The sequence below is a fragment of the Trematomus bernacchii genome, unplaced genomic scaffold (genome assembly GCF_902827165.1).
Source record: "Trematomus bernacchii unplaced genomic scaffold, fTreBer1.1, whole genome shotgun sequence".
Taxonomy (NCBI): Eukaryota; Metazoa; Chordata; class Actinopteri; order Perciformes; family Nototheniidae; genus Trematomus; species Trematomus bernacchii.
The window spans coordinates 9,335,727-9,350,037 of record NW_022987547.1 but is presented as its reverse complement, the minus strand read 5'-3'; the positions used below and the strand labels follow the sequence as shown (position 1 = coordinate 9,350,037).

At 40.2% G+C, this 14,311-nt stretch overlaps 1 protein-coding gene across 1 annotated transcript in view; it reads right to left on the bottom strand.

Moving 5' to 3' along the window:
• The window catches only part of adamts6 (ADAM metallopeptidase with thrombospondin type 1 motif, 6), a 55,265-nt gene that overhangs the window by 14,016 nt on the left and 26,938 nt on the right, over window positions 1–14,311 (bottom strand). Inside the window, exons 14-19 of the mRNA XM_034122751.1 lie at window positions 12,648–12,711; window positions 9,640–9,742; window positions 8,335–8,468; window positions 4,916–5,039; window positions 4,226–4,306; window positions 1,019–1,182 (exon numbers count right to left, since the gene is read on the bottom strand). Of these exons, the coding sequence (XP_033978642.1) occupies window positions 1,019–1,182; window positions 4,226–4,306; window positions 4,916–5,039; window positions 8,335–8,468; window positions 9,640–9,742; window positions 12,648–12,711 (670 nt within the window). The remainder of the gene's footprint in view (window positions 1–1,018; window positions 1,183–4,225; window positions 4,307–4,915; window positions 5,040–8,334; window positions 8,469–9,639; window positions 9,743–12,647; window positions 12,712–14,311) is intronic.

Here is a 14,311-nt window from a genome sequence, read left to right as displayed (position 1 = left end):
ATGATTCAACCTAGATCATCATTCAAGGGCTTTCATTTACATTATCACCTTCACAAAAACATTCTGAAGGTGTCTCTCTTAGTGATGACCCTAATCGTAGTTAAAACCTAAATATGCTATATATTGGAGTTTTGTTGTGAGTTTCAGCCCATGGTTCTGTAAGGAACAGAACTTGACTTTATCGATTCACTCTCACTGCTTGCATAGCATAATACTTTAGAGAAAAAGGCTCTAAAAACCACTCAACACTACTTGATCAGCAGCATATAGTAGACAGGCACAGTTTGAGAATATCTGGTGAACATAGTGGAGCATTCCAGCCGTCAAAGAGACAAGTATTTCTCTCAGGAGGTAGAGACTAAAACAGAGCGGAAAATGTGTAATTATTAAAAAAGAATGATAATCTTAAAGGTGGGGTAGGTAAGTTTGAGAAACCGGCTCGAGATACACTTTTTGTTATATTCCATTTAATGCTCTTAACATCCCGATAGCAATGAATATCTTAAGTGCTTTGACAAAAAATCCATAAAAAAATATCATCTGTGGAAGCCGTAATACTGTAAAAAGCACGACCAATCATTTTAGCCGGCCCGGCTAAAATAACTGGATGGCCTACCTGCCTGTCAGCCTTCCATCTGTGCACAAACTTATCTCGTGCCCTCATTGGTCATGTGCGCGTTCGTGTGTGTTGGAGGAGGGGCTCTGTAAGGAAGTGGCAGATTTTCTCCGGTTGTGTATTTTCAAATTCTAGCGATCTCGAGCTGGTTTCTCCAAAATTACCTACCCCACCTTTAATCTGTAACAGCTGGATGTGTTAACAAAAAAACGACCCAAAGGAATCCGCTCCAGTTTGAGTCCTTTGTTTCTACGTATAGGAATATTGAAAAGAAAACGGGATCACAGTAGGGGATAACATTTACAATACCATCTTTGTAACACTATTGCATTTAAATGTGATTTCCACGCATTCAATGTTTTTTTCAAAGTTCATTCTTTTCAATAAAATACAATTTATTACCATGACAAACAGGATTTCAGTGGTAGCACCCAGCGCCTCTAGAGACTCCGGTTCATCGGTCGGTCTCTTGTAGTGGAAGGCCGTCCCTGCGATGTCAAACTTCCTGGGCCAGTCGATGGTCCACGCTCCGTTGATATAGTAATCATCCACTTCAGATTTCAGAGCTGAGTAATCACAGAAAACAAGTCATATTTTCAGAAAGATGAAATCAAAAGCAGACAGGAACAGTAGCGGAGACAACAGGTGGAGACAATCATTCGCTGTGATGTCATTGCTGTCGTTCATCATCATCCTTTTCAGCCTCCCTGATGTCACTGACAACTTTCTGAGCAGAAACACACACACACACACACACACGTGCCTGCACACACACTGTGTTTGCAGACTTTTCCCGTGCACCGACATGTACATACGTCTAATTTAGAAAGAGAAAGAAAACACACTTCAGGTGAAAGCCAGGACGAATCTTATGAATACCACTTTGTCTGGTTGTCAAAACAAAAGCTGGTCTCCAAGCACAACAGATCTGAAATATCCACTTTCTGTGCGTTGAAATGGGGCCAAATTCAGGAGAAATGATCCAACTATTCGCTTTTCTGTCTCTCTGGCTCGTGCTCTGCAGATTCCCCTCTTTTCCCCCCCTCGAACAATTGTTAACTCCTCTTTAAAATATCACAATGCTCTTAGAGATTAATCCATTTTCTACACATCTGGCACTTATTGTGAGCATTTTGTTATTTTGAACAGTGCAGTTTACACAAGTCTCCACAGGCATCCCAGTCTCTATATTTATATTGCCTCACTTAGTTTCTGCTTTTATTTAACAAAAAAATAAAGGAAACTACTCTGACCTAAATAGCAAGGACTCAGACAATGCTGCAGAAGAAAAATATTATCTTTATCTCTCGGGTCCCACATGAAATTCATAAGAAATTTACAGATTGCTTGGAATGGAAAATGTAGTCCAACACAATAGCCAAAATTGCACTCTTTAAACTTTGATATATAGACATCATATCCTCTATAATCCTTGTGGACCAGGCAGCTGTCACCACGGCCCTATAAATCTGATGCAGCTCTGCGGTTCAAAGTGTAACTTAAGCCCTCCATCAACACCATCCGCTATAAATTCAACACGCTGTCACATGTCTTTCTCTCGTTAATGAAAAGACACAGAGCAGGCTTAATTGAATCCGGTTCTTTGATTGTTTTGAGTCCGTCCCTGCCAGTGTTGCAAATAGTTTTTGTTTAGTCTGGAACAGAGCGGATAAGTCTGGTGCCAGGAGAGCCATCACATGTGTTAGGATTCAGAGAGTTTTTATAGACTCTGTTTTATGGCTTTACATTAGGCAACAGGAGATTTAACGATGGCATCTCTCTAATTTGCTCTTGACAAAGACGCGAGGAAATCCCTGGAGATGTGGTTGACACAGAACTGAACAGATAATATGTAACAGCTTGATGTCAAAATTGCCAATTCATCACACTGTACTGAACTTCTACTGAGACTTGTGGATTGATAGTGAAGTGAAACAAGACTGGAGAGCAAAACTAGTGCCTGTGTGAGACTCCACTTAAACAGAATGGTGCTTTGAGCTAAAAGCATGTAATGTTTACCATGTTCACCAACAGGTTAGAGTACAGCTGTCGGTAGTTTTGCAGGTATTTGGTCATAAACTGAAGTGGATAATCACCCTGAGGGGAACATGAATGTCTGAACCAAATTTCATGGCAATCCATCTCAAAGTTGTAAAGACATTTAACTTAAAACTACAAATATGGGAGTTAAGGTGAGGCAAGAAGAATAGTCAGGGGTCATCAAAGTCAGTCTGCTTCAGAGACTGTGGATATCTGCACAAAACTGTGGGCCAGTCCACTTAGTAGATGTTGAGATATTTCACTGGATAGTGGATATTTGTTCCTAGCTAATGGCACTAAAGGACATAGCATCAAAGTAATTAGGGTTCATCCTCTGGGCAGATGTACTACATGTCATGGCAATCCATCAAACACTTTCCAGTCATACACTTAAAAAGACAAATGTTGCGCTAAAGGAAATGTCAGGGTATTGTCAAAGTCAGTGTGTTTGATCCTTTTAAGACCATGCACAGTATGTCTGTACAAAATTGCATGTCAATCTATTTAGTAGATGATGAGATATTTACCTGGATGGCTTACTGTTTTCCCAGCTAATGGTGCTACAGGACATGTCACTGATAAAGTAAGACATTAGCCGCGTTCACACCGCAGTACTTTTCCCACTTGAGTTCCGATATAGTTCTGAAATGTCGTGTTCACACCAAAAAGAGCCGGAACTAAAATTAGTTCATCAGAACCTTTTTTACCCCCTTTTACCTGCTAGAGAGCGGGTACTTTCGTGGGAGAAAAAGGTTCCTATGTCTGATTGGCTGGGCGGAATGCAAACCACGCCCCGTAAAACTCCCAAAAAGTTTTGTGAAGCCGCCATTTTATTATCCTCGCATTAGCATTATTAGCATTAGCATTAGCCCAGCGCAGAAATGCAGAGAGACTAACTTATGGCAACACAAAAGAAAACATGGGAGCAGTGGAGATGAGGAGGTGTCGGCGTTCTAGAAGCTGCTGGGAGTCCCAGCAGCTTCTACTGAAGCCAGTCCCCAACTCCGGGGACTTCCGGCCGGGGACTTCGGGTGGCAGTATACGCCGTGAAGTTGTTTGCGGCCTGCCAGTAAACCCAAAGCAGAAGAAGAAGAAGAAGTGACGTCAGCGGCTTCATTTGCCTAATCCTCCCCCAGGGACTTATTCCGGTGTGAACGCGATCTGTACTTAGTTCATGAGAACTAAAGAGTTCTGATGAACTAAGTTCTCATGAACCTTTGTGGGAAAAGTACTGCGGTGTGAATGCCCCTATTAGGATTCATCCTCTGGGCACCATGAATATATGTACCAGGCAATCTATCTAATGGATTTTGAGTTATTTCACAAAATAAATAATTAGAATGACAACCTGGCACAACAGGAACAATTAGTGGATCACCAAAGTCAGTAGGGTTTATCCTCTGGGTAAAATGAATGTTTGGAACAAATGTATTGCCAATCCATCCAGTAGTTGCTGAGATATGTAAGCCTGGACTAAAGGGGTGGGCAAACCGACATACATAGAGCTTATAAAATTGAATATTAATCTGGTTATAAATGTGACTTGATCATATGGAGGCCTTCACTTACCAATGTAATTCTTCGACATGGCAACTTCTTTGATCTCGATGTGAACCGATCCTTTTGGGATCTGAACCACCTCCATGTAGCCTGGAAGAAAAGGACACGGAGAGTTGAGGTTGTGTTTCTCCCACTCAAAGGGAGTACATATAGAATAAATCCAAACCACCCAAAAAGGACAAATCAGGAGGACAAAACAATCCCCTCCTTTTTTTTTAAACAGTCAAACACGGACACACAGTATTTTTAGATGGTTTACTAGCCATACCATAGAAGGAGAAATATGTTTTCTCTCTCTCCTGCTGTCTATAGACATCCTCAGGCTACAGCCAACAGCAAGTCCCTATCTGTCCTCCTGATTTCTTCATTCCATGATGTAATTAATGGGAAAAACAATCTGTCACCATGACTCTAAAAAGCCAAAAGCATATGCTTTTCTCTGTGGGTGACAAAGACCACAAAAAAGGCACATTTCCTTGAAAGATTATCTTCCTAGCTTAAGGGATGTTATGCACAAAAGCTGCTTACCCAAAAGGACGATGAGTTATTTTGTTTGTCACATGTGGTCATCAAAACAAAATGTCTGGACCTCTTTTCACACTGAGTGAATCAAACAAGCCTGACAGCTCCAGTTCAAATTAAAAAGGGAGATCTAACAGAAACCTGATAATCAAAATGCCTGGAGTCAGATATTGTTACCTCCTCTGGGTAGAGACTCGTTGAAGAGTCCCTCTGTTGCCTCGCAGGTGCTGCCATCCCCTCCACACACACGGCATCGATCCTCTTTAGCATCAGAGCTCAGGATGTTGTCACAGCCCACATGCTTTGAAGAAAAATAAAGTCAGAGAATGCAGTGTTTTAATTGAAGACTGAAAAATGGGACCTAGAACCTTTTTATCATGAATCCTCTAAGTTAGATATCAGAGCACAGACTTCATGGTCTTTAAAGCAATACATTTCACAGGTCTTCTCTATCATAATGGAACATTGAATAGCTTTGGGTTTTGGACTTTTGGTCAAACTAAATATGTATATTATTAGCATAGCTCTGAGAAAATGCGATGGTCTTTTCTCCCATTTCTTGACATTTTATGGACTAAAACAAGATACAGACAAAGGATCAACAGGTTCATTTATAACAAGTTGGCAGTTATGAGTACATAGGGAGTGATTCGGACACAGTTCCAGTCTTAAAAATGTTTGTTAATGTATGACAATACACCTGGGAGGATTACATGTCCACTCCTTCTTCAGAGGCCTGTACTACGAAGCCGGATTTTCCTAACCTGGATATGTTTGAGTTAGCCGGTTGGCCCAATCCAAAACATACGCGCTCTGGCTAAACTGTACTACGACGCTGGTTATCAAGTGGATCGCTCAAGCCAGCCGTGTCCTATCTAGTTAGGTGCGCGTTCACATAAAAGGGGTGGTATTTGGAGCATTCGACCAATCACAAACATGGACATCGTACTGACAGCGCAGCGCGTCATACTTCCTGAATGAAAAGTGAACTTTAATATTCGTCAAATATGAAGAAGTTAAACTTTAAACATCCATGACTTAAACACTTTATCCAGGATAAAAGCCACATAGCTGCACCTGCAAGGTGAATACAGCTGGTAAAAGAAAAAGCGTTTGAATGCGTACATTAACAGGTTTATGAAATCACTGCCCCGTCCAAGACACGAGTGGATCTGACTTTAATTACATTTGACTCGAGTGTTTCGTCAACTTAATGTGTTGCTTAAAATAATACTTCTGCATACAGTATGTGACACTGTGAGTGTTGCACGGCCAGATACGGCTCAAGAAGCTGACTCAAATAAGGAAATATATGATACATTATGATGTGATATGATATGAATGATAATGGGACACATCGACGTCTGCACTCACAGTGCCGCGGACTGTACTTAATGTTACTCTGATCCGGTTACTTATGTCGTGGCAGATATTTAAGTAAGCTTTCTTAACGCTAATGTTATAATAGTCAGATTGCTCTGAAGATGGAAGGGGATATTCTATTAATTTTCACGTTCACACAGTCAGTTGATTTTTGCCGGCCGTCTTTCCTGCAACGGCAGTTTTTCTGTATTTCCTCTATCCTGTAATATGAATTGATAGCTTTAAACTCCGCACACGGAGCTCTGATTGGTCAGCAGGCGGTGCTTTCACTGAGTTGATCTCTTAGCCTGCAACCTAACCTCCTCCCGAGGAGGTTAGCCGCTCAGCATAAGTTACCATGGAGATCTAGCCCGCTAAAAAGAGAACCAGCGTCGTAGGACCGGAAAGCCAGAGTTTTCCCTGAAGTCAGCCGGCTAAGCGAAAATCCGGCTTCGTAGTACAGGCCTCAGGTCTCTCTGTTCTTTCAACTCTTTATTACTATCTGTCTGCTCTGTTATACTCTCTTTCTTTGTCTGTCTGTCCAGCGCCCGTAAACAGCATCACAGCTTTGAGTGTTTCTGAAAGCTTTCCAAGCAGACAGTGTTCTAGAGATTCATCAAAGCAGAGGGTGCAAGCCTCTGAAATAAAACCAAATGCAGGGTTCAGTCTGAAAAACCTGCAATGCTCCTTTGATGGGGAATATTCCACCTCTTAGACATTCTTTACCCATTAAAACACACACCATGTTGTGTTTTTTATATTAAAATCAGAGTAATGTTGTTGGCACAGACACTGCATGTTCATGCCAAACAGAAATCAAATTGTACGGTCACGTGGAAGTCAAAGCAAATACTTAAAGCGAGGAACCAAGAAGTTATTTCAGCTGCATCTCACAAAACACACAAAAACCCTCATCTCCACACAAAACTGCACAAAATGATTTATGCTCAAGAAAACAAAGACAGCAGTAACTGCCAACTCCTACCAATAATAAAATGTTATTAAATCAGCCTTTTCAAATATATATGAAATCATTATTCAATCACAACAATGATTTTTGTGTTTTATTTATCTAAAAAAACAATTCTGTCGAGGCTGCAGAGCCCTGATAAGAGTCAGAAAGAACAATGCCAGACATTTGATCACAATAAGCCACATCAGCAACTCAAAAGCTTTATTGTTCCTCACTGGAGAATGTTGCTTTGGCAGTCTTGTTTATCAGTAATCTAGTAAACTGTGCTTATAAACTGGCATTGAGGCTGAGGGAACTCTTGCTTGGTCAGTAATTGTCCAGCTAACCTGTTACTTTAGCTGTAATTTGACAAAATATCAGAGGTTAAAAGTTTAAAAGAAATCACAAAACCCCACTGAGGAAATTATGGCATCGTGTGGTTTGTAATTATATTATTTATGAGCAGGAGATGCATGATGTTTTGAATGTATCTGACATGCATTTCACAAGCAAATCAATAATAATACTGAATTCAATTTGGCACAGTGCCAGTTACTGCATTAACATGTCACTTGTTTTGTTTTGATCAAACAGGATTGATCACAAATGTGTATCTGGAAATAGTTAATATGCAGAGTTAAATACGTTTTCAGATCTTTTGTTGATATTGAATTTGCATTACTATAACATCTGTCATTTTATTCTACTCTTAGTGAGCTAATATCAAAGAAATGTACAGAAAAATTAAACAATTGAAGTTGAACAATTGTAAAGCTATAAAAAAAGAATACTAAAGGTTCTTCTTTCAATATATTTCCATCTCCAGAGCTTTCAACCACATCTTAAAGTCTTCAGTTTTCATCATGTGACCTGGTTAGGGAGTTAATGTCAATTGGTAACAACTACCTCCAGCTAACCTCTATGTTCTGAAGAGGACTGTCACATGCGGTTGAAAGCGCCACAAAAATCTTTAGGTTTTTATAGTTGTTAGGTTTTATATTAAAAAGTTTGCTATCACTGATTTTATTGAGTTTATTAGCTTTCCTGCTAATGTTGTTAGTGTGGTGGTTTAAAGGATAATGACGCTTTATTAGAATAACTTTTATTTTTGACAGCTTTAGTTACAGTAGAAGTTGTATGCATATACAAAATAAAGCCCAGGTTAACCTATGTTGTATTCTTTCTCAATAAAAGATATTAAAACAGTCATTTGCAAATCTTTAATCGAGTGGATTTAGGCTTTCAAATCGACATAAGGTCTGAGCATGCTCTGCTGCCTTACCTTACACTCTCCATTGATGCAGATGTCCAGAGAGTCAGCCTGACATCGGGTGCCGTCTATGACTGCAGGAGAGCGCTCTGTGTAGAAGTTGTAGCCCTCTGCTAGACAGTTCAGCGCACAGGGCTTAACACCACCTGGGTTACACAGAGTGCACACAGACAGAGCTCATGGTGAACTAGAGTTCAGCCTGCACACAGACAACATGACCTGAACGCCAATAGAGAAACTCAGAGATGAATGATAAACAATACATAGAGACTAGCAAACCCCGGGATCTCCTCTTGACTTGTTGACAATAATAATCATGAGGAGGAAAGTCAGCGGTGCTCGGATCTAAAACCACGAAAACCTGACGTCACTGTAACACCGACTCCAACAGAGAGAGCGCCGGCTGCCAACAACAATTACACTGACATCAACACGCAGGTTATCTGCTGTTTAAACATGACGGCTCGCAGCCCACAGAGCCCTGTAAATAAGGAGGTGATGGATTTGACAAAACAGACCCCCGAGATAAAAGAGATCAAACTTAAGCTCTCCCATCCCTGAAAGAAAACTAAAGCTGTGTTTACATGCTTCGACTTTTATCACTTTTTCTTGTTTTTTTTTGTGAAGTGGATATTTTCCATGATTTACAGACATCAAGGACAGAACTTAGGGGGAGAATGACACAAAGCATGTATGTACTAATAAACGCTTGCCAGTGGATGAGATAGTACAATAGCATTTGCACCCCATTCTTGCTTAGACCAAAGAATGAGTTCTTCTGTCAGGACATTCTACATTTCCAAGGTTGGAGAAGCAGCAGAACCTGGAGACGAGCAAAGATATTTGAACACAACACGGTGTGCAGCAATCTGAAGAATTCTCTACCCTTTCAAACAATCTTCCCACTGTTGGTGTTAACTGTGTACACAACACAGACCGGCCTGCAGACTGTCATTTGTGACAGAAAAAAGGATGACAGTAAAATTGCACAGCTCAGCACTTGAAAAAAAGTAGAGATTGGAAAAGTGAAATACTCTGGAGCTGGTTGCATCAGATCAGCATCTCCTTCAGGGCTGGGCTATAATGCAATATGATGATTTAGTGTCTTGTAATGGAATCGTAATGTCTTCATATATCAATGTCATACACAATTCCACCGTGTAAATTGATGCATGTGCTAGCTCAGATTTAGCAGAAAATCTGAACAAATTAGTTTTTTATCGAGTGGTTATTTTATATAGACTGTTTTTTTTTTGTATAATAATATTGTGGCATGGATTTGAATAAACAGCTGGAACAACCCGTCCCTGAACTCACCACCAGTGTAAGGCTTCCAGTTGTAATACTTCCCACGGAAAGGCATGTTGTCAAAATCAGCACACTGCTTCTCTCGGAAATCACGAGATCCTGCAAGGCAGGCCTGCAAATAAAAAGGGTGTTTAGAAATTGTGATGCATACAAGTGTCAAGTATACTTAACTGACTGCTTACCATTTAAATCATTTCCATATAATGTAAAAATCTAATAAAAGACTAATAAAATGTGCTTGAGATGAGTTAAGGAAAGACTGAGTTGAGATGGATAAAATGGATAATATGTTTGTTGGATTGTTGAACATAGTCTTTTGTTTTTCTAACCTTTTCTTAATGTTCCATGCTTTACCAATCATGGATAATCTTTGACAAATGGTGTAGCGCTGGATACAGACTTGCTGTTTATAGTTTTTAATGTTTGTGAAATAAATGTCATTCTGGGGCTTGGAAGTTGTTTTCTTTAGTTGTTATTGACATCAACATTATTTTCCAATAGAATTTAAGTATTAAAAACTGAGTGAAGCAGCACAGACTTTTTGAATCAATTTGCTATTTAAGTGCCAGGATGACAAAGCAAAGATTATGTAACTTTGAAAAAAAGAACAGAACTGATGTTCACTTTGATGGATTGCACAACTCAAACAAGTTAAAAGAGTCTGCCAATTGATTTTCATGTCATAAGAAAATTAATGGAAACCGATGGATAACTGGAACGAGTGGAAAATACCTCCCATAAATCTAGAAATCTGCTGCATGCATTCAAAAAAGTTCAGAAAAAAGTATGATTTGTAGTGAAGGAGTAAAAACTTGCAAGCACAGTGGTTTTAAGATTTTGAGTTGCAGTTGTAACCATTTGTGAATTATCTGCAAAATCTTTTTATTTATTCTGGGAAGTTTTTATTTGCATTGACAGCATTATTATTAACAACTGGACAAAGTCTGCAAAAGGATGTCATATTTTATTTCCAGACACTAAAACAGACTAGTTTCCTGGAATCTCTAATTGAGAACAGTTTGTTTTGCATATGGTGGGTTTTTGTTTTGTTTTCATGAGTGGATGTTGCTCCAGTTAGAGGAGGTAAAGAAGAACAAGTATAAAGACACACTTTATTGGTGTGAAAAGGTCCTTAGAAACCCCAAAACACTCTCCCCCGGGACAAATAAAAGCTCTTGGGTCAAAGCTGTATTTCACATGCTGAAAGTGTTCCACGTCAGAGCCGGCCGTGGGGAAGGCCATTTTCATTACCACTCAAGTGTTTTGCCAATATGGCAGCTTTAAACTCGCACATCAAACATGCAGATGGAATCAGATGAGACAGAAGAATATTATTACAAGTGTGTGTTGAAATGACAACACGGCCGAATGAGATTTACATGTTCAAACACGTATTTGAAGGAGGAAAAAGACCACATCAGTAGGGCTGCAAGTAAGGATCAACCAGATGATTATGTTTTGATTAATCATTTTGTCCATAAAATACCAGAAAATAGTTGCAAATATCCTGTGGAGCCAAAAGTTATTTCTTAAACCATCAGTCCAAAAGACAGCAGCAAGTCTTCATTTATCATGTTTTATTAATTTAAGCTGGAACAAGATAATGTTCTTCTTAAATGATCAATGAGTTATCAACATAGTTGACGATTAAGTTTTGGTTGATTGATCAACTTTGTATCTCCTCCAGTCTCTAGAGGTGAAGGGGAACACCACTGTTTTTAACAGATCAAAGTCAATTGACTAGTAATGACGTGTGCTACAAACCCCTCTGTGGGAGCTTTTTCAAGTCGAGAACATTTTAATAACATCACTTTAGTATTCTTGTTTGTGCTGAGAGACAATTGTTTCTGTGTTCAAGAGACATAACTCTGGGGATGTTATTCAGTCTACGACAGGCGGTTACATTTTGAAACATTTTATGTTTTAACAAGAAATTTGGCACAGATGTCCGTGGTGGCCAAATTGTTGGGTTGCCCCTGTAATAAAACGTCAACTATAACCAACATATCTGACTGTGTCCAAGACAAATTGGCTTTAATCTAATCAGAAAGATTATTCCTTTTTTAAATAGCTACTGCATGAAGCATTATGCTAATGTCTAACAGCCTTATAATATAAAGTTACCTCCCACAGGAAATATGTAGTAGCAACAGGAAGTGAGAGAGGCCCCATTAACAAATGATATCTGACTGCTGATCAATGTAAAAACAGTTGGGGTATAAACATCAATTTATGCATGTAAGTGTGTGAGTGCTGCATTTGTCAATGTATCTACATCTGGTGCTCACGCTCACACACATTTCCCTAGACAAGGTGTGGTCAGTGTGATGAAATAGTGGTTGGGGATGTTGTTTGTTTTCCAAAGAAAACACTCAGTGCTTGCTCTCAGCTGTTATTTTTAAGACTTGCGGTTAAATGTCCACCAGGGCCCTAACTATTTCAATTTTCACCTTGTGAAAAAAAGCCCACCTAGAAATAGTTGAACAGAGATCTCCACTTGCAGCCATGTTAAATATTTGTTTAAAGCTTTGCTCCAGACCTCAAAAAAAAAAAAAAACTTGGTGAATTGCTTTTCATAAAATATGCTCTGAAACTGTCATCATGGTTGACTCAAGTGAAATGTCACAAACAATATGTGAACTATTAAGTGACAGATAACCCAAGAGTTGCTGGGGGAATATTGAATAACTGCCTGTGTGTTTTTATCATCGTCTGTCCTGCGTTCCAGGAAGAAAGCATGTCAGAAAGTTTAAAGGCGGTGTAGTGCTGCTAGCTAACATGCTCCTTATAAAGCCTTTCCTAAGATAACATGTTCCACAGGAGAAAAAACCTGGAGGCTCAGCAGTCATGCTGTGACAGGCCAAATCCATCCCAGGTCAGAATGCCTCAACTATCTCAGTCCCTTTACGAACCAGAGCAGGAAATCCATCAAGAGGACAGTTTAGCTTCCAAGTCACTTGTATACTTTTCTCCAAATACCAAGCAGACAGGGAGGCAAAGAAATGAAGAAAACTCACGTCAGTGTTACAAGATCTGTAACGTTTCCTCTCCCCGAGACAGTACTTCCCTCCTCCAGACGGGCTGAGAGACACAGGAGAATTCAGTGAGTTGGGAATTAAAAGGTGAGAGGACATGTTCAACGCATTGAGCGTCATAAATAACCCACAAAGAAAACATCTTTGGTGGTGTAGTGACTACATTTTGGTGAATGCAGTTCATGAAACAGGCCTCAGAAAGTCTCTGCCAGAAGACAAAGTGTGTTTGTGTGTCTGCATTTGCTGCTTTGCTGAGCGTGTACGCCAGTGATTCATTCATGAAATCCAAGCTGCTCCGAGAGCTCTTAAGTGTGACATGACATTTAGTTTTGGGAGAGAGACTGAAGTCTGTAACCTCAGAGCGATCCACTACATTTACTACATCTGCAAACGTCTGTTTTTCCTCTCTTATCATCTCTTCTTCTCACCTTCATTAGCCTCCCTTTCCTCTGAGACAATTTCCACTTCATTTGCAGAGTGAGCCAGGCTCTGTAATGAATGTGTCAGACGCTGCTCTGGCTGTGTTTTCTCTGCCTCCCTCCTCTTTGCACTGATGCCTGAGCGGCAGCGATCACCTTACACAGGTGTTCCACATTATGCCGGTGCCTTCTCCTCTTCCCCCTTTTCCCCTCCTTCCTCCTTTTTTCCCCTTCCCTCTAGTTCACCCTGGCTCTTTCTCGTGTCTTCCTAGACGTAACATCTAGCTCGGAAAACAAAAGAATGAACCGATGGGAGAAGGATAAACGTCTATTTCCAGACAAAGATGCGCTGGACAATGACTTGTCACGTGAGGACATAGGGGATGCTTTTAAACAACAGAAGTTTGTGAGCTGGGAGCTTAACTGACTGCACATGCTTCACCAGTACATCTTAAATAGCATAAGGACCAACCTCTGTGATAAGTTAGATTAGAAGATAGTGGTGCCCAGGACGACCTTGAATGAACCCTCCTCTGGTGACCTTATGTCTGTCTTGTTACGGCGAGACTGAGTAACTTTTAACAGAAGGAATAACATAATTTTCCTGCTTAACACATCCCTACTAAGGCTGGTGTGATCACTGGCCTATGGTGGCTAATGTTAGCATACTTAATACTTAAAATTGTTCATCTTGTGGCTGTTTAACATCATTTATATGTGTTTTCAGGCAGGTGGGCAGAGATATTTTAGCCTAGCTTAAAGGTCCCATGTCATGCTTTTCCGGTTATTACCCGTCCCCTTGTGTGTTATGAAGGTTTTTATGCATGTAAACGGTCTGCAGAGTAAAAAACCCTCAAAGTACACCCTGTTGCGAGTAAAACTCTAACACAGAAAAGACCTCCCCAAAACGCCTCGTTGGAGATTTCTCATTTTCTTCCTGGGTACTCTGACGTGTGAATACCCAGAGGCCACACCCTCTGCCAGCATTTCACGAAACAAAGCTTCCCAAACCTTTCAGGATTCATGCCGGATATGTACAGCGTAGGGCACTGAAGAACGATGCTGTTCCTACTTTGTTTGGACCAGCGGGAGATTCGGGTACACAACCTGTAAGTATTCATTGTTGTTTGTGTATTTATGATGTTTAAAACAAACAAGGTATCTACCACGACTGTTTAAATGGGTAAACGTTTTTCGGGCTACTACGTTGGGATCGCGGAGAAATGC